The sequence below is a fragment of the Salmo trutta genome, chromosome 23, assembly GCF_901001165.1.
Source record: "Salmo trutta chromosome 23, fSalTru1.1, whole genome shotgun sequence".
In the NCBI taxonomy this organism is placed as follows: Eukaryota; Metazoa; Chordata; class Actinopteri; order Salmoniformes; family Salmonidae; genus Salmo; species Salmo trutta.
The window spans coordinates 49,748,828-49,774,575 of record NC_042979.1 but is presented as its reverse complement, the minus strand read 5'-3'; the positions used below and the strand labels follow the sequence as shown (position 1 = coordinate 49,774,575).

General features: G+C 46.5%; 1 protein-coding gene across 2 annotated transcripts; it reads right to left on the bottom strand.

Annotated features, from left to right (window-relative positions):
* Positions 1-1,092: 1,092 nt before the first annotated feature.
* LOC115160193 (phospholipid phosphatase-related protein type 1) lies at positions 1,093-25,321 on the bottom strand. Of its 2 annotated transcripts, none has more exons than XM_029710578.1 (8): positions 25,258-25,321; positions 16,311-16,408; positions 12,251-12,439; positions 7,619-7,751; positions 6,470-6,720; positions 6,073-6,249; positions 4,472-4,603; positions 1,093-1,890 (listed from the first exon to the last, which is right to left on the bottom strand). In XM_029710578.1, exons 2-8 carry the CDS (start codon positions 16,368-16,370, stop codon positions 1,858-1,860), a joined length of 975 nt encoding a protein of 324 aa, XP_029566438.1. In that variant the 5' UTR covers positions 16,371-16,408; positions 25,258-25,321; the 3' UTR covers positions 1,093-1,857. The 2 variants fall into 2 exon arrangements, with proteins under 2 accessions (XP_029566438.1, XP_029566437.1); XM_029710577.1 differs by lacking the exon at positions 25,258-25,321 and adding an exon at positions 21,380-21,557.
* Between the last annotated feature and the right edge of the window lie 427 nt (positions 25,322-25,748).

Below are 25,748 nucleotides of genomic sequence, written 5' to 3'. Positions count from 1 at the left end.
GCGTCAGAGCCGGTGAAGTTGTTCTATCGGTTCGGTTGCTCGATGCGACCCAGTCGTTCAGTCTTTTTGTTCTGTATTTATGGAGGGGACCCAGTCGTTTGTTCTAAATGTTCCATTGCCATACTGACTGGCAATGTTCATATCCCTTGCTTGTTAGCTAGCCAACTATGGCTAACTTAGTCACGTTAAAAAGTGCAGCCAGAATAACAGCAAAGTAGCTACATTTGCATTTGTTTAAGCTGTTTTCTAGTGACATTTATCTGGATACATCCATAAGAATGAGCTAATGAGGTGCGATTTCACCTGGCATAGAACATGTGCTCACTCGTCAGGACACTGTTGTTCAGAGGAGCTAGCTAACAACACAGCCAACACAATCACTTCAAACTGAAGCTGAAAAGACTGCAAACTAGCTGCACTTCCTTTTGTTTGACATTTCTTTGTATTTATCCATAAAAATGATGCCAGCTGATTCATGATTTCAACTGGTTGAGAAACGCTGCCTGCCTGTCTGTCGCATAGAGATTCTCGGCACGTTCATTACTATGGGCCACCTGGAGATCGAATTTGAATCTTGAAACAATGTTGCAAATGTCGGAGACAGACAGCAAGGTTTATACAAATCTCTGCTGTTAGTCTAAATTAAATGTGAGATAATATCTAGATGCTTTTTATAGCGGACATCAAGTTTATAAATTGCCTGGCTGGGCTGATGAGACGGTGGATTGCAGTCAGATGGAACAGAGTAAATAGGCATTTTAAGGTCATAGATTTAGCCGGTGGTAATTTGTGGATTAGACACCAGCTGGAATGCGCTTTTAACCAAATAAGCATTCAGGATTAGACCCACCCGTTGTATAAAGGGATTAGACCCACCCGTTGTATAAAGGGATTAGACCCACCCGTTGTATAAAGGGATTAGACCCACCCGTTGTATAAAGGGATTAGACCCACCCGTTGTATAAAGGGATTAGACCCACCCGTTGTATAAAGGGATTAGACCCACCCGTTGTATAAAGGGATTAGACACACCCGTTGTATAAAGGGCAACAAAGACTGTTGAGGTTTGGAATAAAATTCCCACACAATTGATACTCTGCTACGGACTATTTATTTTGTTCACAAATCAAGAAAAATATATGCAGCATTTCTAAATAAATATGTATTTTTCAAAGAAAGACACTATACAAATAAGGAATATCTATTTAAAACAGTTCAACTGTTTAGTTCCATGCTGAGAGAACGGCAGCTTCTGTATTCTGCCATGAAGGAAAACAATACCACACCAAGTCACAATCCAATGAGACGCTTTTTTCCCAAAAAATTATGAATACCAAAAACATTCCTGAAAAACAGCAGGCAAAAAAAAAAAGTGACCAAATATTTTATACAGCGATAAAAATAAAAAAATATAACTTTAGTCAATAAACAGAATAGATCGAAGTATTTGTACAAATACCACAGAATGACATCAATATTTCCATAACATTAGATACTGCATATTAGATTTACTTTGTGATGTAAAACATGATGAGAGAGAGGAATGACTATGTAAGTCAGTCTTGACAGACAGTTCAGTTCAGATCAGGGTTGGAACTTTCCCTAAGTTCCCAGAAATCCCAGGAGGATTCACAGATTTCCTGCTTATTATTTACAAACCTACAGTAACATCTTCAGGGTTAGATAGGCTACAGCACATACTCCCTTATACAAAAAATGTACAAAACATCAGCCTCTAACTAGTTACACCAGAATACTGTCCTTTTTTTTACAGTAGTAGGACAGTACAAAACATTGTGCCTAGAAGTTGTGTTGAGGAGAGGTGACCCGGTGTTGCCCCCCCGTGGTCCCCGCTAGTCATGTGACCTCAGTCATCGATGCCGAATGATTCTGGAAGACAGAAGGGAGACATTTTATTTTCTAAGAAACAAACAAAAAATGTTACGTTTATACTGTGGTTGATGTCCAACATAAAGCAAGCGAGTGTGGTATGCATATCCCAAACTTGACAAAACCAGTGCTGAGCAAAAATAAGATTCTGGAAGACAGAGGCATTTTTGTTAAGAATTTCATAAGCAACTAAGAATTACTAAGAAAACTAAATTGAGGCAAAAATGTTTTGGCATATACTGAATTTAAACCAAAATGGAGGCATATACTGAAGCATAGGTAACTGCCAGCACAAAGTCTCTTAATAGAGACGACCAGCCAGAACAGCTTCAATGCACCTTGGTATAGATTCTACAAGTGTCTGGAACTCTATTGGAGGGATGAGACACCATTCTTCCACGAAAGATTCAATATTTTGGTGTTTTATTGATGGTGGTTGGAAACGCTGTCTCAGGCACCGCTTCAGAAACTCCCATAAGTGTCCAATTGGGTTGAGATCTGGTCACTGACATCCATGGCATATGGTTTACATCGTTTTCCTGCTCATCAAACCATTCAGTGACCACTCGTGCCCTGTGGATGGGGGCATAGCCATGGTAGCCAAAATAATGGCCCATAATTTTTTTTTACATGACCCTAAGTATGATGGGATTGTAATTGCTTAATTAACTCAGGAACCACACCTGTGTGGAAGCAACTGCTTTCAATATACTTTCTAGCCCTCATTTACGCAAGTGTTTCCATTATTTTGGCAGTTACATGTACAGTGGAAAAGCAAATGGACGTGTATTCATGCACATCCTAAACCTGAGAAAACCAGAGCTGAGAAAATATATCCTGACAGTAAAAAGTAGAGTAGCTGAATAGTAAAGCAGGCGATGGCCTCAGTACAGCAGCTGAATAGTAAATATAGTGTTGACAGTATAGACAGTAAGGGAAACTTCAGTTGTGTTCACTAAACGAGATCTTAGGAAAAGTCTAGCTGTTGTGTGTTAAGGACATTTATCACTGTTGTGAGTAAACATGTGAATGTACAGTTGTGGCCAAAAGTTTTGAGAATAACACAAATATTAATTTCCACAAAGTTTGCTGCTTCAGTGTCTTTAGATATTTTTGTCAGATGTTACTATGGATACTGCAGTATAATTACAAGCATTTCATAAGTGTCAAAGGCTTTTATTGACAATTACATGAAGTTGATGCAAAGAGTCAATATTTGCAGTGTTGACCCTTCTTTTTCAAGACCTCTGAAATCTGCACTGACATGCTTTCAATTAAATTCTGGGCCACATCCTGACCGATGGCAGCCCATTCTTGCATAATCAATGCTTGGAGTTTGTCAGTATTGGTGGGTTTCTGTTTGTCCACCCGCCTCTTGAGGATTGACCACAAGTTCTCAATGGGATTAAGGTCTGAGGAGTTTCCTGGCCAAGGACCCAAAATATCGATGTTTTGTTCCCCGAAACTGTTCCTGGATGGTTGGGAGAAGTCGCTCTCGGAGAATGTGTTGGTACCATTCTTTATTCATGGCTGTGTTCTTAGGCAAAAGTGTGAGTGAGCCCACTCCCTTGGCTGAGAAGCAACCCCACACATGAATTGTCTCAGGATGCTTTACTGTTGGCATGACACAGGACTGATGGTAGCGCTCACCTTGTCTTCTCAGGACAAGCTTTTTTCCGGATGCCCCAAACAATCGGAAAGGGGATTCATCAGAGAAAATGACTTTACCCCAGTCCTCAGCAGTCCAATCCCTGTACCTTTTGCAGAATATCAGTCTGTCCCCGATGTTTTTCCTGAAGAGAAGTGGCTTCTTTGCTGCCCTTCTTGACACCAGGCCATCCTCCAAAAGTCTTCGCCTCACTGTGCGTGCAGATGCACTCACACCTGCCTGCTGCCATTCCTGAGCAAGCTCTATACTGGTGGTGCCCCGATCCCGCAGCTGAATCAACTTTAGGAGACGGTCCTGGTGCTTGCTGGACTTTCTTGGGCGCCCTGAAGCCTTCTTCACAACAATTGAAACGCTCTCCTTGAAGTTCTTGATTATCAGATAAATGTTTGAATTAGGTACAATCTTACTGCCAGCAATATCCATGCCTGTGAAGCCCTTTTTGTGCAAAGCAATGATGACGGCACGTGTTTCCTTGCAGGTAACCATGGTTGACAGAGGAAGAACAATGATTCCAAGTACCACCCTCCTTTTGAAGCTTCCAGTCTGTTATTCGAACTCAATCAGCATGACAGAATAATCTCCAGCCTTGTCCTCTTCAACACACTTTGCAATTAATTGCAATTCATCTGATCACTCCTCATAACATTCTGGAGTATATGCAAATTGCCATCTTTCAAACTGAGGCAGCAGACTTTGTGAAAATTAATATTTGTGTCATTCTCAAAACTTCTGGCCACAATTGTACTTGTCAGTAGTATGGTATAGTCAAAGGACTGTGGAGTCGTTCCACCTCAAAAAACACAAGAGAATATTCAACAGTAGTGTTAAGTGGTTACCTGTGCAGTAGTATTGAACAGTAGTGTTAAGTGGTTACCTGTGCAGTAGTATTGAACAGTAGTGTTAAGTGGTTACCTGCGCGCTGAGCGTCTCCAGGGGGCTCTGAATGCGGGGGAAGGTCATTAGAGGGAGACCACGGTAATCCTCAGTCTTCTGTTTGGCAGGAGGGGAGTGAGCTCCTTTAAATTTGTTCACCACACAGATACCCTGAAGGAGACAACGTCACTGGAACATTCCCCGACATGGAAAACGTTGCAGAGCAAAAGGCTGCACCGTATTAGGGTTCCCAGGGTTACACATTCCATGATCCCATTTCCATGACTACAGCAAAGAAGAATATCCACGAGAAGAGCCACTGGCCAATCAATTCATTTGATCCATTTATAAAATTCACCCGTGGGCAATGTTTCAACTCAATTATTTTGGCACTGAGCAAATTTCAGGTCTGCTGAGTGCACACTTCAACATTGTGAAAATGCTGTGCAACTTCCAGTGTGCGTTTACTGTATACGTTGAGGTTCTACCTGCTTTAAGTTCCAGTTTTAAAAACAGTGTCCAAGTAGGCTACTGTGGCTATTTGATCATAATGTAGGTTTACCAGAGTTGGACTACCATAAAAAACTATGGAGAAAATACTTCCCATAACATTTTAACATGGAAATAGCTGTTACATCATTCAGCCTACAGTAACAGCCAATGTGTGGTGTTCAATGTAGGACTACATTCCATAAGACGTTTGGAAAAATGCCATGCAGGGCTTGACATTAACCTGTTAATCCACTTGTCCTTCAGACAAGGAGATGACTGAAGATGTTGGGTTGTTAAATGAAAATCATTATTATCCCCATACCATTATTACAGAGAATCAGACATATTATACTAACCTCTGCCTATTAGCTACTTAGCATATTCAAGACTGCCTCAAAATACAACACTGCCCCTTTAAGACATAGAAAAGCTATTTACCTGACTGGCTTTTCAAAGATGTCTAGAAATGTACATGTATTGTGCTCTTGTAGGAAGCAATCACTCCCTTATCGTTGACAAGAAATTATCTATAACTGGACTAATAACTCACTAACTCGTAAATAATATGAACAAAATGTGCCCAGGTGGCTACATGCAGCTCTCACTTTGATCTCAAAACAAGTGCATCTACTCACAACTGTTCATGCTGTAAACACAGTCCAGTTCAAAGTGAATGGAACAGATCCATATATGGCAATGGTCTATTTGCATATAGGCTTACTGCAGCTGTGATTGGATATGGTGCACCAGTCTGAGTAGAGTACAGGCCTGCATGTCAGTGCAAAAAAAAAAAATCTCTTGCACAGTTAGTTTTGCATACTAAATCTTGCAAATTTAATTTTGGTATGTTACATTGAAAGTGGCTAATATTGCTTTGATCACAATTCCCACAGTAAAGGGAAACATTGATAGTGTTAATTAACTAAGGGGGAAAACTGTCGAAAGTTCAATCTTGTGCTTCTCTGCGCGGGCTGATATTTACTCTGCGTGGCACGCAGCTTAGAGGAAACATTGCCAGTGGGAACCATTTAGATGCCGAGGAAGATTTTGACCAATAAGAATACAAGACATTCTCATCAGGAAGATCAGCTCCCATTGTGTGCTAAAAGAGATAACATAACCAGATGAAAACGTCCGTTTGTCCTCACCAGGAAGAGAGCGATACAGCTACCAAGGATGAACCCAGCGATGACATCAGAACAGTGGTTCCGGTACTCCGAGACCCGGTTGAGCCCGGTGAGGAAGGCTGTACACAGGATACCCAGGCACAGCACCGGTTTGGCCAGGCGGCTACTCTTAGTCTTTATGGTGCTAGTGATGTACATCTGGAAGAGAGAGAGACATGATGAGAGGTAGAACTGTCTCTATGGTGTCTGCCCAAGCTAAACATGTCTCCATCATCATTAATAAGAAAGTTGGGCCAGTTCCAGCAGTACTCAGTGACGCAGACAGCGGAGTACACACAGAGAGCCGTGTAACAATGACTACATTTAATACTACTATGCTGCTGACAGTATTACTCATTCTGATAATCATAACCCTTACGGTGACATAGACAGCCGAGTAGACGCTGAGCGAAGCGTCTTTGGAAGGGAAGGAGCGTCGAGCCTTCTCCACGATGACCGCGCTACCGGTACAGATGTTACCGTTGGAGATGAACTGGTGGTTGAAGCGACACTCGGTGCCGGTGTAGTTGGGCTTACACACAGACAGGAAGTAAGGCGTCAGGTTGCCCGTCACCACCTGCCCAGCGTTTACAAAGATGTCTGTCGCAAACAGACCGAACGCAAACACACCTGGAGAGAGACAGAGAAAAGATAGACACATGAAACTAAAATGCTTCATTTTCAATGTTCATGAAATATGACCTATTATCTGCCCTTTGTATTGTAATTCTCTGAGCCTGGCTGTGCCCCTCTGTCTGGGGGTCCTGTGTTCTGAAGGGAGAGACTGAGAACATTGAGCAGTGTAACAGACGTAGTGTAACACGGTGTCATTGAGCAGCGTAACACGGTGTCATTGAGCAGTGTAACACGGTGTCATTGAGCAGCGTAACACGGTGTCATTGAGCAGCGTAACACAGTGTCATTGAGCAGTGTAACACAGTGTCATTGAGCAGTGTAACACAGTGTCATTGAGCAGTGTAACACGGTGTCATTGAGCAGCGTAACACGGTGTCATTGAGCAGCGTAACAGACGTAGTGTAACACGGTGTCATTGAGCAGTGTAACACGGTGTCATTGAGCAGTGTAACACAGACGTTCTACTAGAGAGACGTGGCGTCAATAGAAACCATGAAGACAGTATTTACATCTTGGAGAGTTTCAAACTGCTTTCATAACTACAGCTTCAATCACACTAACTGAATGGGTCCTGCATGTCCCCATACTGACCTGCAGCAGATGCTTGTATGAAAGTCTAGTGGTTAAGAGAAGGTGGGCCAGTAACTGAAAGGTTGCTGGTTCAAATCCCAGAGCTGACTTGGTGAAAAATGTGTCACCGTGCCCTTGAACAAGGCACTTAAACCTAATTGCTCCTGTAAGTCGCTATGGACAAGAGTGTCAGCTAAATGAAAAATAAATATAAAAAAATACTATAGTTTGCTAAGAGTTGGCTACTCAACATGTAACTATGTTCAACATCTAATATACAAGTAACACCACTGACGTAACCAGTAGGTCACCAATAACTCACCAATAAACCTGACGACTCTCCTGACGAGGGGGTTCAGGTAACAGCACTCCCCCGTCACCATGGTCTTCTCCTGGGTTAGTAGCACCGCCCGCGTGGACTTCATGACGTACAAGGAGACCTCCCCGATGAAGATCTGACGACAGACACGGTAATATTAACACATCTAGCATAACCTCGAACCCACAACCCTGGCGTTGCACACACCATGCTCTACCAACTGAGCCACAGGGAAGGCCACAGGTAATGTTAACACATTTAGCCTAACCTTGAACCCTGGTGGACTTCATGACGCACAGTGGTTCTTCCTTTAAAAGTTTGGAGCTTATGCCCGCGACGGTTTGTGGTAGATGGTGTCAGATTGTGGTAAATTGCATCATTCTGGCAACAATGGCTGCCACTTTAAATAACGTGCCGTAGAATTCTGCGGCACCCTGCAAGCTGTGCTGCAGTTCGCAGCAACTTTTAAAGGAAGAACCACTGTACTTGGAAACCTCCCCTATGAAGATCTGACGACAGACAGATACAGTGTGACCACATTGTTACACTGAGTGTACAAAATATTTAGAACACCTGCTCTTTTCCATGGCATAGACAGATCAGGTGAAAAGCCTTGATGTAACAGAGGGTGAATGGGCAAGACAAAATATATAAGTGCCTTTGAACAGGGTATGGTGGTACGTGCCAGGAGCAACAGTTTGTGTCAAGGCTGCAACGCTGCTGGGTTTTTCATGCTCAACAGTTTCCTGTGTGTATCAAGAACGGTCTACCACCCAAAGGACATCCAGCCAACTTCACAACTGTGGGAAGCATTGGAGTCAACATGGGGCCAGCATCCCTGTGGAACACTTTCGACACCTTGTAGAGTCCATGTCCCGACAAATTAGCATTAACACTCAGCCCTAACCCTTGTGTCACCTAAAACCCTCACAAACTTTTACAGATGCACAATTGAGAGCATCCTGGTCGGGCTATATCACCGCCTGGTACGGCAACTGCACCGCCCTCAACCGCAAGGCTCTCCAGAGGGTAGTGAGGTCTGCACAACGCATCACCGGGGGCAAACTACCTGCCCTCCAGGACACCTACACCACCCGATGTCACAGGAAGGCCAAAAAGATCATCAAGGACAACAACCACCCGAGCCACTGCCTGTTCACCCCGCTACCATCCAGAAGGCGAGGTCAGTACAGGTGCATCAAAGCTGGAACCGAGAGACTGAAAAACAGCTTCTATCTCCAGACCATCAGACTGTTAAACAGCCATCACTAACTCAGAGGCTGCTGCCAACAAACAGATTCAAATCACTGGCCACTTAAATAAATTAACTTAAAGGTATCAGTAGTCACTTTAAATAACGCCACTTTAATAATGTTTACATACCCTACATTACTCATCTATGTATATACTGTATTCTATACCATCTACTGCATCTTGCCTATGGCACATGGCCATCGCTCATCCATATATTTATAAGTACATATTCTTATTCCATCCCGTTACATTGTGTGTATAAGGTAGTTGTTGTGGAATTGTTAGATTACTTGTTAGATATTACTGCACGGTCGGAACTAGAAGCACAAGCATTTCGCTACACTCGCATTAACACCTGCTAACCATGTGTATGGACCAATAACATCTGCTAACCATGTGACCAACAACATCTGCTAACCGTGTGTATGGACCAACAACATCTGCTAACCGTGTGTATGGACCAACAACATCTGCTAACCGTGTGTATGGACCAACAACATCTGCTAACCGTGTGTATGGACCAACAACATCTGCTAACCGTGTGTATGGACCAACAACATCTGCTAACCGTGTGTATGGACCAACAACATCTGCTAACCGTGTGTATGGACCAACAACATCTGCTAACCGTGTGTATGGACCAACAACATCTGCTAACCGTGTGTATGGACCAACAACATCTGCTAACCGTGTGTATGGACCAACAACATCTGCTAACTGTGTGTATGGACCAATAACATCTGCTGACCATGTGTATGGACCAATAACATCTGCTGACCATGTGTATGGACCAATAACATCTGCTGACCAATAACATTTATTTGAACATCCAAGCCCTAAAACCCAGCCCCAAAACCACCCAGCCCCGACACCCCGCACCACCCAGCCCCAGCACCACCACCAACACCCAGCCCCGACACCACCCAGCCCCGACACCCCGCACCACCCAGCCCCGACACCACCCAGCCCCGACACCACCCAGCCCCGACACCCCGCACCACCCAGCCCCAACACCACCCAGCCCCAACACCACCACCAAGCCCCAACACCACCACCAAGCCCCAACACCACTACGGTGTATCCGAGTAGTTTTCCACCATGACAGACACAAGGAAGACAGTCATTACACATTCTAAATACATTTTCAAGAAGTACATTTCTCTGTAATTGAATGTAGTGCAAAGAGCTTTTTCTGCCAAAAGACAGTGTTAGAATTGGGCTTTGTATCCTGGGGCAACATGGTAGCTTCTATGACGAGGACAGTGTTAGAATGGAGCTTTATGTCGTCGTCCTCCTCCTCCCAAAAAAATCATTTCATTAACCAACACTCACGCCTGAACCCCCTCTCACCAGGACTGGGATATGTAGTCTCACCAGGGCTGGGATATGTAGTCTCACCAGGGCTGGGATATGTAGTCTCACCAGGGCTGGGATATGTAGTCTCACCAGGGCTGGGATATGTAGTCTCACCAGGGCTGGGATATGTAGTCTCACCAGGGCTGGGATATGTAGTCTCACCAGGGCTGGGATATGTAGTCTCACCAGGGCTGGGATATGTAGTCTCACCAGGACTGGGATATGTAGTCTCACCAGGACTGGGATATGGTTGTTTCACCTAGTTATCTTAAGATGAATGCACTAACTAAAAATCACTCTGGATAGGCGAGTCTGCTAATTGACTAAAATGTAAATATAACAGTACTCTGGATTGGAAGGTGTTAATTGGTCTTGTACAGACACCGGTTAGTCAGGCTGAGTGAGGTAGTATGTACATGTAGATATGGTTAAAGTGACTATGCATATATAATGAACAGAGAGTAGCAGTAGAGAGGCTATATACAGACACCGGTTAGTCAGGCTGAGTGAGGTAGTATGTTCATGTAGATATGGTTAAAGTGACTATGCATATATGATGAACAGAGTAGCAGTAGCGTAAAAGAGGGGTTGGTGGGTGGTGGGACACAATGCAGATAGCCCGGTTAGACAATGTACGGGAGCACTGGTTGGTCGGCCCAATTGAGGTAGTATGTACGTGAATGTATAGTTAAAGTGACTATGCATATATGATGAACAGAGAGTAGCAGCAGTGTAAAGAGGGGTTGGGGTGGAACACAATGCAAATAGTCCAGGAGTCTTATGGCTTGGGGGAGAAACTGTTGAGAAGCCTTTTTGTCCTAGACTTGGCACTCCGGTACCGCTTGCAATGCGGTAGCAGAGAGAACAGTCTATGACTGGGGTGGCTGGGGTCTTAAACTATTTAGGACTTTCCTCTGACACCGCCTGGTATAGAGGTCCTGGATGGCAGGCAGTGATGTACTGGGCATTACCCTCTGTAGTGCCTTGCGGTCGGAGGCCGAGCAGGTGCCGTACCAGGCAGTGATGCAACCGGTCAGGATGCTCTCCATGTTGCAGCTGTAGAACCTTTTAAGGATCTCAGGACCCATGCCAAATCTTTTTAGTTTCCTGAGGGGGAATAGGCTTTGTCGTGCCCTTTTCACGACTGTCTTTTTGTGTTCGGACCATTCTAGTTTGTTGTCGATGTGGACACCAAGGAATTTAAAGCTCTCAACCTGCTCCACAGAGCTGACAAGGTAAAAAAAAAGTTGTTCTGCCCCTGAACAAGGTAGTTAACCCACTGTTCCCCGGTAGGCCGTCATTGTAAATAAGAATTTGATCTTAACTGACTTGCCTAGTTAAATAAAGGTTCAGCCTGTGTTGGCGCCAGAGACAGGCATGTAGATCTGCTATGGCTGCTGACTGACTGTAGGCAGCAGATCTACGGTGTAGCAACATCGCCATCCAGTGTTCGGTCTCTGAACTAATGAAACAGTGTCAGTGCCTCAGTGACTTCAAAAAACCATCTGTTATTTTCCCAGTGAATCTAGCAGTCATAATTAAACCCAATATTTCAGTAGAAATGAGGCTAAGGGAGCATTTGACCTGTAATTAATACAGATGCAGGATCTTAATTCGAGCCACTTTGTTACAGGAGGAATAATCCTTAATACATTTTTCGGAAGGGGAAATCAAGTCTGAAATGTAAAAAAAAGTGGAAATTACAAACTTCAGAAACCTTCTTAAAACTCAAAATTCTCAACAAAAGAGCGGTCAAATTAAGAGCCTACATCATTAGGATATCTCTTCATTAAATTTATAATTTCAACAAAGATAATGGAGAATAATTTGAGATGATGTACTGAGAAAGCAAGATGGAGAGAGCGAGAGGAAATCAGACAGAGAAACAGTTACTGTACTCAAGATGGCGATGGGAGCCAAGCCACTTATTGTGACAGAGAGAGAAGGGGCAAAGAGAGAGAAAGAGAGAGGAAGATCCAGAGCCAGCAAGATAGACAGAGAGTCAGTCAGTAACCTAGTACTCACGATGGTGGTGGGAACTGCGGTGACCACGCAGTAGAGGATGAGGGGAGGGATGAAGCTGCTCTCGTCCACCCCGGGGTAAGGCTTCATCAGGTCAGCATCGTTGCAGAAGAACCCCTGGACGTGGATGCCGAACGTGTCGGTCAGCTCAAAGTAGTAGGCCAGCAGTACGGTCCCTGCCATTATCACTAGCTGGAGAGAGAACATCAGGGAGAACCCAAATGTAAAGTAGCAGGCTGTGTGTCTAACCACAACCAAACTAAACCTATTCATACCTGCTGGGGCGACAGGTAGTCTAGTGGTTAAGAGCGTTGGGCCAATAAGCGAAAAGTCTCTGGATCCAATCCCGGAGGGACTAAGTAAAGATTTGTCGATATGCCCTTGAGCAAGGCACTTCACCCTAATTGCTCCTGTAAGTCGTTCTGGAAAAGAGCGTCTGCTAAATGACTAAAATGTAAAAAAAAAAAAAGTACCTTGACACTTCGGACTGAAAATGTTTCAACACCAAAAGTGAGGTCCCACCTCTAGCAGGCAGCCTCGCTCTACCGTTTACCTCCAGCCTCGCGCTACCGTTTACCCCCGGCCGGCAGCCTCGCGCTACCGTTTACCCCCGGCCGGCAGCCTCGCTCTACCGTTTACCCCCGGCCGGCAGCCTCGCTCTACCGTTTACCCCCGGCCGGCAGCCTCGCGCTACCGTTTACCCCCAGCCTCGCTCTACCGTTTACCCCCAGCCTCGCTCTACCGTTTACCCCCAGCCTCGCTCTACCGTTTACCCCCGGCCGGCAGCCTCGCGCTTCCGTTTACCCCCGGCCGGCAGCCTCGCGCTACCGTTTACCCCCGGCCGGCAGCCTCGCGCTACTGTTTACCTCCAGCCTCGCGCTACCGTTTACCCCCGGCCGGCAGCCTCGCGCTACCGTTTACCCCCAGCCTCGCGCTACCGTTTACCCCCAGCCTCGCGCTACCGTTTACCCCCAGACTCGCGCTACCGTTTACCCCCGGCCGGCAGCCTCGCTCTACCGTCGTTTACCCCCAGCCGGCAGCCTCGCGCTACCGTTTACCCCCAGCCTCGCGCTACCGTTTACCCCCAGCCTCGCGCTACCGTTTACCCCCAGCCTCGCTCTACCGTTTACCCCCAGCCTCGCGCTACCGTTTACCCCCGGCCGGCAGCCTCGCTCTACCGTCGTTTACCCCCAGCCGGCAGCCTCGCGCTACCGTTTACCCCCAGCCTCGCTCTACCGTTTACCCCCAGCCTCGCTCTACCGTTTACCCCCAGCCTCGCTCTACCGTTTACCCCCAGCCTCGCGCTACCGTTTACCCCCAGCCTCGCGCTACCGTTTACCCCCAGCCTCGCGCTACCGTTTACCCCCAGCCGGCAGCCTCGCGCTACCGTTTACCCCCAGCCGGCAGCCTCGCGCTACCGTTTACCCCCAGCCGGCAGCCTCGCTCTACCGTTTACCTCCAGCCTCGCGCTACCGTTTACCCCCAGCCGGCAGCCTCGCTCTACCGTTTACCCCCAGCCTCGCGCTACCGTTTACCCCCGGCCGGCAGGCTCGCGCTACCGTTTACCCCCAGCCGGCAGCCTCGCCGGCTGTAAATACGAATACAATTGCTAAATAATGAGCCCAGTTGGTTTAGCCACAGAAAAAGTTAGCAACCTTCCCACTAGCAGTGGTGTAAAGTAAGAATTATATACTTTTTACTTCATAAATTTTCCCTGGCACCCAAAAGTACTCTTTACATTTTGAATGCTTAGCAGGACAGAACTGGTCCAATTCACGCAGTTATCAAGAGAACATTCCTGGTCATCTCTACTTCCTCTGATCTGGCAGACTCACTAAACACAAATGCTTTGTTTCTGAATGATGTCTGGCTAACTGCAAAACCCCCCCCCCAAAAAAAACACCAACAATTGTGCCATTTGGTTTGCGTAATAGGGAATTTGAAATTATTTATACTTTTAATTTTGATAAAGTACCTTCTTGCAATTAATTTACTTTTGACACTTAAGTATATTTAAAACCCAATACTTTTACTCAAGTAGTATTTTCCTGGATGACTAAATTTTGAGTAATTTCCTATTAAAAAAGATAGATACTTTAACTCAAGTATGACAATTGGGTACTTTTTCCACAACTTCCCGCTAGCCATGATTGGCTGAGATAATGGATGGGCTGGACATGCCGGGAGATTGAGTTTGGATTGGTCTGCCATGTAGCACGCTTCTGTCTATAACGTGAGCTGCTCAGTATGTGTTGATTTGTCCTTTCTACCGTGGTGTTGTTGAAAGATACAACGTTAGACATCGAGAACGACAACAGTTTTTCTACTTTTCTCAACAACATTGATGACCTGAATTTAGCAGGCGCTAACGACAGATCAGTTACAAAACGTGATGGGCTACTTTCTGCACAAGCCACGGTCAGTGGCAACCTGGAGGGACTTGACACAACGCTGGCTGAACAAGACGTAGCTACAAACAAAACTGAGTTAAATGGTGTTCATCCATGTATACGGGTAAGAGTCTATTTTCAGATATTTTAAAGTTTCCAATTGTCAGAACGTCATTTTCATTGCAAGTTAAGGCGCACTGTTCGCTAGATAACGTTACGTATATGATCTGTGTAGTAGATTTCTGATTCAAAAATATTATTTGCATTGCTCGTTATAGCCTAACGTTAGCTAGATAACATTGAACCTAGTTGGTTACCGTTAGCTACCTACAGATATGACAATATATGTATTGATAGTAGTACGAGTTGGGATTATGCCGGTTAGCTAGCTACCTACGTGTCTAAACAAAAAGACACCACTTCAACAGATGATTACGTCACCCATCAAGTTATCAAGTTAGCCAGATGTGTCTGGGGGTGATTATAGGTGGTCCCGTGGGGCTCAGTTGGTAGAGCATGGTGTTTGCAATGCCAGGGTTGTGGGTTTGATTCCCACCGGGGACCAGTACGGGAAAAAAAGGTATGAAATGTATGCATTCACTACTGTAAGTCTCTCTGAATAAGAGCGTCTGCTAAATGACTAAAATGTAAATGTAAAATTACAGCCATCGATTGTATTTCATCAGCATGTGTACATGTCTAGATAATAGTGACCCATCCACTTAGCTAGATGTGTCTGGGGGTGATTACAGCCATCTATTGTATTACATGAACATGTCTAGATAATAGTGACCCATCCACTTAGCTAGATGTGTCTGGGGGTGATTACAGTCATCTATTGTATTACATGAACATGTCTAGATAATAGTGACCCATCCACTTAGCTAGATGTGTCTGGGGGTGATTACAGTATTTCTTTCTCATGACCCATCAATTTAGACCAGTGTGTCTGTTAAGCATCAGCTAATATTTATATCTTGACACTTTAAATTTTGATTTTGCTACTATGCAAATATACAAGTAACCATTTAACTGTACCGCTCATACCTTCTGTATCCTGCGCATGTGACAAATAAACATAGATTTTATTTGATATAGTGTGTGTTTACCAGAGACGGAAATATGAAGAACAACATGACCTGCACCAAAGTTAGATTAGGATACAGGCCAAGGACTAGATAAAGTATATTTTTACCTGGAGTTTTTCCCCTTATTGTAGGCTGCTACTTTTAGTCTTGAAATCTTTGGTTGTTTACTACACTACCTTACTCCCTCTGTTTAGCACATGGCCTCACAAGTGAATCCTGAAAGGGTGTCGAAGGCGTGGAGGACTGAATTCACCTGGGTGAAAATGGCTCCCGGCTGCTTTCAAACATCCGAAAGGTTCTTGGTGAACTAAATTGATGTGAGGACAATATTAGCATTACATGGAAGTCTGTTTTTAACCAACTCCTCTTTAGTGTCTATGAGAGTTCCACACAACAGACAGTCTAACCTCTATGATCACTGTACTACCTGTCATTAGGTAACACCAGACAGACTGTTAGTCTAACCTCTATGATCACTGTACTACCTGTTATTAGGTAACACCAGACAGACTGATAGTCTAACCTCTATGATCACTGTACTACCTGTTATTAGGTAACACCAGACAGACGGACAGACAGTCTTACCTCTACGAAGATGAAACAGGGGATGATGGAGTAACTGCGCTGTGTGTTGTCAGAAGCCATGTTGTCTCAGCAAGGAACGGATCAGTCTGGATCTCAGTCTACAGGAGGAGTAGGACTGTGAATATTATGAAATATCGGGAGTCCATTCTAAATCCCATTCCTAAGTTCCTGGAGTCGAGAATTGACTCCAAATGGAGTCAATTTCAAACCATGAACTGATTCCAGAAAAATACAAAATACAATGTCACAGAACAGAGGGTGACGGGACAACATACAGTGAAACTACAATAGAGGGTTAAACATTCAAACAAAACACTGGCTGCATAAAGTACATGTGTTATATACAAACAGGGTTGGCAAATAGTGCTCAGAGACTAGTCAGACAAGAGAGTCGGTAAAGAGAGGGAGGAAGAGGGGAGCGTCGGTAAAGAGAGGGAGGAAGAGGGGAGCGTCGGTAAAGAGAGGGAGGAAGAGGGGAGAGTCGGTAAAGGGGGGAGGAAAGAGGTGGTAAAGAGGGGAGGAAAGAGGGGAGAGTCGGTAAAGAGAGGAGGAAGAGGGGAGAGTCGGTAAAGAGAGGAGGAAGAGGGGAGAGTCGGTAAAGAGGGGAGGAAGAGGGGAGAGTCGGTAAAGAGGGGAGGAAGAGGGGAGAGTCGGTAAAGGGGGGAGGAAGAGGGGAGAGTCGGTAAAGGGGGGAGGAAGAGGGGAGAGTCGGTAAAGGGGGGAGGAAGAGGGGAGAGTCGGTAAAGAGGGGAGGAAGAGGGGAGAGTCGGTAAAGAGGGGAGGAAGAGGGGAGAGTCGGGTAAAGAGAGGGAGGAAGAGAGGAGAGTCGGTAAAGAGGGGAGAGTTGGTAAAGAGGGGAGGAAGAGGGGAGAGTTGGTAAAGAGGGGAGAGTTGGTAAAGAGGGGAGAGTCGGTAAAGGGGGGAGGAAGAGGGGAGAGTCGGTAAAGGGGGGAGGAAGAGGGGAGAGTCGGTAAAGGGGGGAGGAAGAGGGGAGAGTCGGTAAAGGGGGGAGGAAGAGGGGAGAGTCGGTAAAGAGGGGAGGAAGAGGGGAGAGTCGGTAAAGAGGGGAGGAAGAGGGGAGAGTCGGTAAAGGGGGGAGGAAGAGGGGAGAGTCGGTAAAGGGGGGAGGAAGAGGGGAGAGTCGGTAAAGGGGGGAGGAAGAGGGGAGAGTCGGTAAAGGGGGGAGGAAGAGGGGAGAGTCGGTAAAGAGGGGAGGAAGAGGGGAGAGTCGGTAAAGGGGGGAGGAAGAGGGGAGAGTCGGTAAAGGGGGGAGGAAGAGGGGAGAGTCGGTAAAGGGGGGAGGAAGAGGGGAGAGTCGGTAAAGAGGGGAGAGTCGGTAAAGGGGGGAGGAAGAGGGGAGAGTCGGTAAAGGGGGGAGGAAGAGGGGAGAGTCGGTAAAGAGGGGAGGAAGAGGGGAGAGTCGGTAAAGAGGGGAGGAAGAGGGGAGAGTCGGTAAAGAGGGAGGGAAGAGGGGAGAGTCGGTAAAGGGGGGAGGAAGAGGGGAGAGTCGGTAAAGAGAGGAGGAAGAGAGGAGAGTCGGTAAAGAGGGGAGAGTTGGTAAAGAGGGGAGGAAGAGGGGAGAGTTGGTAAAGAGGGGAGAGTCGGTAAAGAGGGGAGAGTTGGTAAAGAGGGGAGAGTCGGTAAAGGGGGGAGGAAGAGGGGAGGTCGGTAAAGGGGGGGGAAGAGGGGAGAGTCGGTAAAGGGGGGAGGAAGAGGGGAGAGTCGGTAAAGGGGGAGGAAGAGGGGAGAGTCGGTAAAGGGGGGAGGGAAGAGGGGAGAGTCGGTAAAGGGGGAGGAAGAGGGGAGAGTCGGTAAAGGGGGAGGAAGAGGGGAGAGTCGGTAAAGGGGGGAGGAAGAGGGGAGAGTCGGTAAAGAGGGGAGGAAGAGGGGAGAGTCTGGTGAAAGAGGGGGAGAGTTTGGTAAAGAGGGGAGAGTCGGTAAAGGGGGGAGGAAGAGGGGAGAGTCGGTAAAGAGGGGAGGAAGAGGGGAGAGTCGGTAAAGAGGGGAGGAAGAGGGGAGAGTCGGTAAAGGGGGGAGGAAGAGGGGAGAGTCGGTAAAGAGGGGAGAGTCGGTAAAGGGGGGAGGAAGAGGGGAGAGTCGGTAAAGGGGGGAGGAAGAGGGGAGAGTCGGTAAAGAGGGGAGGAAGAGGGGAGAGTCGGTAAAGAGGGGAGGAAGAGGGGAGAGTCGGGAAAGGGGGGAGGAAGAGGGGAGAGTCGGTAAAGGGGGGGGGAAGAGGGGAGAGTCGGTAAAGGGGGGAGGAAGAGGGGAGAGTCGGTAAAGGGGGGGAGGAAGAGGGGAGAGTCGGTAAAGAGGGGAGAGTCGGTAAAGAGGGGAGGCAGAGGGGAGAGTCGGTAAAGGGGGGAGGAAGAGGGGAGAGTCGGTAAAGGGGGGAGGAAGAGGGGGAGAGTCGGTAAAGGGGGAGGAAGAGGGGAGAGTCGGTAAAGGGGGGAGGAAGAGGGGGGAGAGTCGGTAAAGGGGGAGGAAGAGGGGAGAGTCGGTAAAGGGGGGAGGAAGAGGGGGAGAGTCGGTAAAGGGGGGAGGAAGAGGGGAGAGTCGGTAAAGGGGAGGAAGAGGGGAGAGTCGGTAAAGAGGGGAGGAAGAGGGGAGAGTCGGTAAAGAGGGGAGGAAGAGGGGAGAGTCGGTAAAGAGAGGAGGAAGAGGGGAGAGTGGTAAAGAGGGGAGAGTCGGGAAAAGAGGGGGGAGTCGGTACAGGGGGGAGGAAGAGGGGAGCGTCGGTAAAGAGGGGAGGAAGAGGGGAGCGTCGGTAAAGAGAGGAGGAAGAGGGGAGCGTCGGTAAAGAGAGGAGGAAGAGGGGAGCGTCGGTAAAGAGAGGAGGAAGAGGGGAGCGTCGGTAAAGAGAGGAGGAAGAGGGGAGCGTCGGTAAAGAGAGGAGGAAGAGGGGAGCGACGGTAAAGAGAGGAGGAAGAGGGGAGAGTCGGTAAAGAGAGGAGGAAGAGGGGAGCGTCGGTAAAGAGAGGAGGAAGAGGGGAGCGTCGGTAAAGAGAGGAGGAAGAGGGGAGCGTCGGTAAAGAGAGGAGGAAGAGGGGAGCGTCGGTAAAGAGAGGAGGAAAGAGAGGAAGAGAGGAGGGTTGGTGAAATGTGGAAGGAAGAGGAAGCAAGCAGAGAGAGGTTACAGTGGTTCCCAATGTGGGGGGGTTTAGGTCCCCTGAAAAAATCTATACTAATCTTATCAAACAAGTTACAAACTTTAAAATAAGGTTTGTTTCAAAATGAACACGTTCTATAGGTCTACAAACAAATACAAACAGTGCTAAACACGTTTAAAAACACTGCTTGTTCAGCTCAAATCGTCCACTGGAGTTTACAGTTCACCCATTACCAACCTTTTAAACCACTACATTACTGATGCAGAATCCTAAGTAATATTCTAATAATTCATGTGAATGAGATAATATTATATGTGTGCGTCATTGATGTCTGTTTGTGCGGAGCTTGATTAGTAATGCCTAGGAATACAGAATGTGAACGCCATGTCATTAGAGAAACGAGGTATGTAAGGAGTTGATGATTTTATTCAATACATCATTAAAACTAACTTTATAGTCCTGATGCTACGTGTTAGTTTGAATCATTGTCATAGTTACCCCTCTTCCAGGGGTAAAACATTACAGCTATATAGCTAATAGGCTAGGTGTAGATGGACTGAGGTGAATGAACCAACAGCATCCAAGGTGATAATTACTGGGCTCATTTTTACTTGTTTTTGTTGTTGTTTTCCAAATAGGATGTTACAGTTTTCTATTATCTAGAAATAAAGTAAATGAGCTCCCACTGGCCGATGACAGGGGAGTACCGGGGGGGAGTACCGGGGGGGGGGGGGGGAGTACCAGGGGGGAGTACCGGGGGGGGGGAGTACCAGGGGGGGAGTACCAGGGGGGGGGGGGCGTACCAGGGGGGGAGGGCGTACCAGGGGGGGTGGTGGCATCTCAAATGGAAACCTATTCCCTATATAGTGCACTGCTTTTGAACAGGACACACAGGGATTGGTCAACAGTAGAGCACTACACTAGCTGACGGACCAATCACCTAGGATGACAATAATGATGACGATGGTGATCCCCTGAAGAAGTCATTGGTGGTATAATGAGATTACCCAACAGAGATGAAGTCAATCACCCACGTTGATATAATACTGTATGGCTAAATAGCAACAACAAGCTGTTGGGAGTTGGGCTGTGGGAGGACGCTGTGGAAGGACGCTGTGGGTGGCTATGTGTGGCATCATGTGCCATCAGGGTGGAGTTCACAGAGAGAGATCAGAGGATAACGTCACCCCGTCTATGGCATCTTATTCTGACTGATCCTAAATCAGCCGTCCTACTCCGAGACACTTGATCTTTACGGCCCCAGACCACAACCAAAGCAACTGGAATGACACACAGACAAGCAAATTGTCTGTATCACCAATCATGCTCGTGATCCTACTAATGACGAACAAAATGATGTCCATGAATGATCAGTCTCTGTCTCTCTGTCTCTCTGTCTCTCTGTCTCTCTGTCTCTCTCTCTGTCTCTCTGTCTCTCTGTCTCTCTGTCTCTGTCTCTGTCTCTCTCTCTCTCTCTCTGTCTCTCTCTCTCTCTCTCTCTCTCTCTCTCATAACTCCAAGTATGAAACACGAGGCCGTTGAGGTAAGTCTACAACAATCACGGTTTAAATGACTTCCAGAGAGACAGGTGTTAGTCTGAGTTTACGGATCCTCCCTGGTAAAAGACCATTTGAATAATGAAATGTCCCTCGGACAACCATGATAGTATCAGCCGCTCCTCCCTCTGCAACGGGTGGCTTCATTCTCAGGACTGACCATCGCAACAAAGTACCGCTCTAGTGAAACACTGACTATATTTAATCAGCTGAAATAACAATTTAAACACTCCAGCAATATCGGAACCAATTCCCCATCGCGCTCAGCCACAGCACATGAGCCTATCGACCCGCAGACGCGGTGAGAAGCAAGACAATAGCTGAATAGACGAGTAGCAACAACAATTTGTCTATTTCTCTTACCGAGTGGCCGTGGCTGCCACCGACTGCATCACGGAGAACTTACCGTGTGATGAACGTTTATTCCAATGGACGTTCACATCCATCAAAAAGAATGGAAGAAAATAATGGCCAAACGCGTGCATGCTACTCCATATTGTTAACCAGCGCTACAGTGTCTGTTAGTAGCTGTGACATGGGTGATGAGAAACCCATCAAGGACCCCTCGCAAACGCACACACGACGAGGAGGAGTCTAAATTCTATTCTTTAAATTTTGGCGGATCGCAACCAACTGAAAGGTGCATCCACCGCCACCTACTGTACCGGAGAGGGAGTCCGGTCAGTGCCTCCCTATTCATCTGTTTCTCTCATCTTGACCTGTGTTTCTCACCTACTGTTCTAGAGTGTGAATTCATTACACTTTGTGACACAAAAAGGACAGAGAAAAGGGAAGAAACACTGCCCTTCCAACGAACCCTACACCCATTAAAACCTCCCCACTATACCAACTAACCCTAGACCCATTAAAACCTCCCCACTATACCAACTAACCCTAGACCCATTAAAACCTCCCCACTATACCAACTAACCCTAGACCCATTAAAACCTCCCCACTATACCAACTAACCCTACACCCATTATAACCTCCCCGCTATACCAACTAACCCTACACCCATTAAAACCTCCCCACTATACCAACTAACCCTACACCCATTAAAACCTCCCCACTATACCAACTAACCCTACACCCATTAAAACCTCACCACTATACCAACGAACCCTACACCCATTAAAACCTCCCTGCTAACTAACTAACCCTACACCCATTTAAACCTCACCACTATACCAACTAACCCTACACCCATTATAACCTCCCCGCTATACCAACTAACCCTACACCCATTAAAACCTCCCACTATACCAACTAACCCTACACCCATTAAAACCTCCCCACTATACCAACTAACCCTACACCCATTAAAACCTCCCCGCTATACCAACTAACCCTACACCCATTAAAACCTCCCCACTATACCAACTAACCCTACACCCATTATAACCTCCCCGCTATACCAACTAACCCTACACCCATTAAAACCTCACCACTATACCAATTAACCCTACACCCATTATAACCTCACCACTATACCAACTAACCCTACACCCATTAAACTCTCCCCACTATACCAACTAACCCTACACCCATTAAACCTCACCACTATACCAACTAACCCTACACCCATTAAAACCTCCCTGCTAACTAACTAACCCTACACCCATTTAAACCTCACCACTATACCAACTAACCCTACACCCATTATAACCTCCCCGCTATACCAACTAACCCTACACCCATTAAAACCTCCCCACTATACCAACTAACCCTACACCCATTAAAACCTCCCCACTATACCAACTAACCCTACACCCATTAAAACCTCCCCGCTATACCAACTAACCCTACACCCATTAAAACCTCCCCACTATACCAACTAACCCTACACCCATTATAACCTCCCCGCTATACCAACTAACCCTACACCCATTAAAACCTCCCCACTATACCAACTAACCCTACACCCATTAAAACCTCACCACTATACCAACTAACCCTACACCCATTAAAACCTCACCACTATACCAATTAACCCTACACCCATTAAAACCTCCCCACTATACCAACTAACCCTACACCCATTAAAACCTCCCCACTATACCAATTAACCCTACACCCATTAAAACCTCCCCACTATACCAACTAACCCTACACCCATTAAAACCTCACCACTATACCAACTAACCCTACACCCATTATAACCTCACCACTATACCAACTAACCCTACACCCATTAAAACCTCACCACTATACCAATTAACCCTACACCCATTATAACCTCACCACTATACCAACTAACCCTACACCCATTAAACTCTCCCCACTATACCAACTAACCCTACACCCATTAAAACCTCACCACTATACCAACTAACCCTAGACCCATTAAACTCTCCCCACTATACCAACTAACCCTACACCCATTAAAACCTCACCACTATACCAACTAACCCTAGACCCATTAAAACCTCCCCACTATACCAACTAACCCTACACCCATTAAAACCTCACCACTATACCAACTAACCCTACACCCATTATAACCTCACCACTATACCAACTAACCCTACACCCATTATAACCTCCCCGCTATACCAACTAACCCTACACCCATTAAAACCTCACCACTATACCAACTAACCCTAGACCCATTAAAACCTCCCCACTATACCAACTAACCATACACCCATTAAAACCTCACCTCTATACCAACTAACCCTACACCCATTAAAACCTCACCACTATACCCATTAAAACCTCCATACCAACTAACCCTACACCCATTATAACCTCCCTACCAACTAACCCTAGACCCATTAAAACCTCCCCACTATACCAACTAACCCTAGACCCATTATAACCTCCCCACTATACCCATTAAAACCTCCATACCAACTAACCCTACACCCATTAAAACCTCCATCCCAACTAACCCTATACCCATTAAAACCTCCCCACTATACCAACTAACCCTACACCCATTAAAACCTCCCTACCAACTAACCCTACACCCATTAAAACCTCACCACTATACCAACTAACCCTACACCCATTATAACCTCCCCACTATTATTGTTGACGCGCCAGACTGGTTTGCTTATACCGTGTTGTTCACGAAGATGTTTATTGTTAAACATAAATTATTGTGACTGTTTTGCGCGTTTTGCCTCTGGGCTGGAGGTTTTGACGGAGTTGCGTCCGTCTGTTGGTTTCTCCTGCCTCAATAAAGTGTGCGCCTGTTCACAACTCTCTGCTCTCCTGCACTTGACTTCTCTACCAGTCCACACAAAGGTAATGATGCTTCGAGGGTGACTGTTGATGTGTGCAGAGGGTCCCTGGTTCGAGCCCAGGTAGACGCGAGGACAGGGACTGAAGGAAAACTGTTACACCTACACCCATTAAAACCTCACCACTATTCCACTTTTTGGCCCCATCTGATCCCACACCAGGCCAGCAGCCTGGGAGGTCGGGACACTATCGTTCAACACACCTTGTAACTCCTCTGCAGTACAAAATCTTGTACACCCAAGTATGTAAGTAAGTTATGCAGCTGCCACCACATCCATTCCCTGGGATTGATGTTCCATTTATGTTCCATTTCCATTTACAGTTGATAAGCATGGCTATGAATGCTAAGAAACCAACCTTACTGAAGCACGTTATTCCTATCACTCTATTGGCCTACTCAAAGGTAGCCTCCTAGGATCCCTCACCCTGGACCCATCTTCCTCTACTACTCTCATAATACAACACCTTCTGTTATACTCTGACCCTGGCAACCTTTCTCACGCACCGGACACTTCTGATCACCAGCAACATGGGCGTTACCACAATTGACACACTGCTGCAACATGACCATAAACTTGGCATCTGAAACACCTTAGTGGGTTTGGCACAAAAGTGCTCACGGGATAAATGACATATCCTAACATGATTTTGACAGGTCAAAACTCAAAAGAACATACAGTGTCTTCTCAGATTCACCATGCTCGCCACCGTGTCTGCGTCACACCAAACGGCAGGTGTCACAGACACAAGGAATCTTCAATTTCAGTTGTTCCACCTCAACACTTAACGCCACCCCAGTAATTCCTCCTTTCAAAGGCACCCTGCACCGGAGAGCAAAGCAAGTCAGAGGTCTTGTGCCAAGGCACGTGATGCGACGCGCCCGCTCCCTCTAGGAGAAAGAAACACAGAACATCTTCACAAGACCACTTCGAGCTACCTTCCACCAATTTAACAGTTCCCAACTTATTTTCTACCCAGCCTGATACCACATATGTGTCTGCCAACAGGCAGGGATCCACTTTCTCAAAACTCTCTCACCTTGAGCTAAATTCATCCTTTGCATGACCTTCAGGGCGAGGCTCAGAGTCAGAGGTCTTCACCACACCTGCAACCACAGGTACTGTAACTCATCCTCTGTCACACCCTGATCTGTTTCACCTGTCCTTGTGATTGTCTCCACCCCCTCCAGGTGTTGCTGATTTATTTTACCCAGTGTATTTATCCCTGTGTTTCCTGTCTTTCTGTGCCAGTTCGTCTTATATGTTTTTCCAAGTCAACCAGCGTGTTTTTCCCGTTCTGCTTTTTGCATTCTCCTTTTTCTAGTCCTGGTTTTGACCCTTGCCTGTTTCTGGACTTTGTACACGCCTGCCTGACCGTTCTGCCTGCCTTGACCACGAGGCTGTCTGCCACTCTGTACCTCCTGTACTCTGATCTGGTTTTGACCTTTTGCCTGTCCACGACCATTCTCTTGCCTAATCCTTTTGGATTAATAAACGTTGTGTGCTGTCACCAGTTTTCTCTGTTTTGCA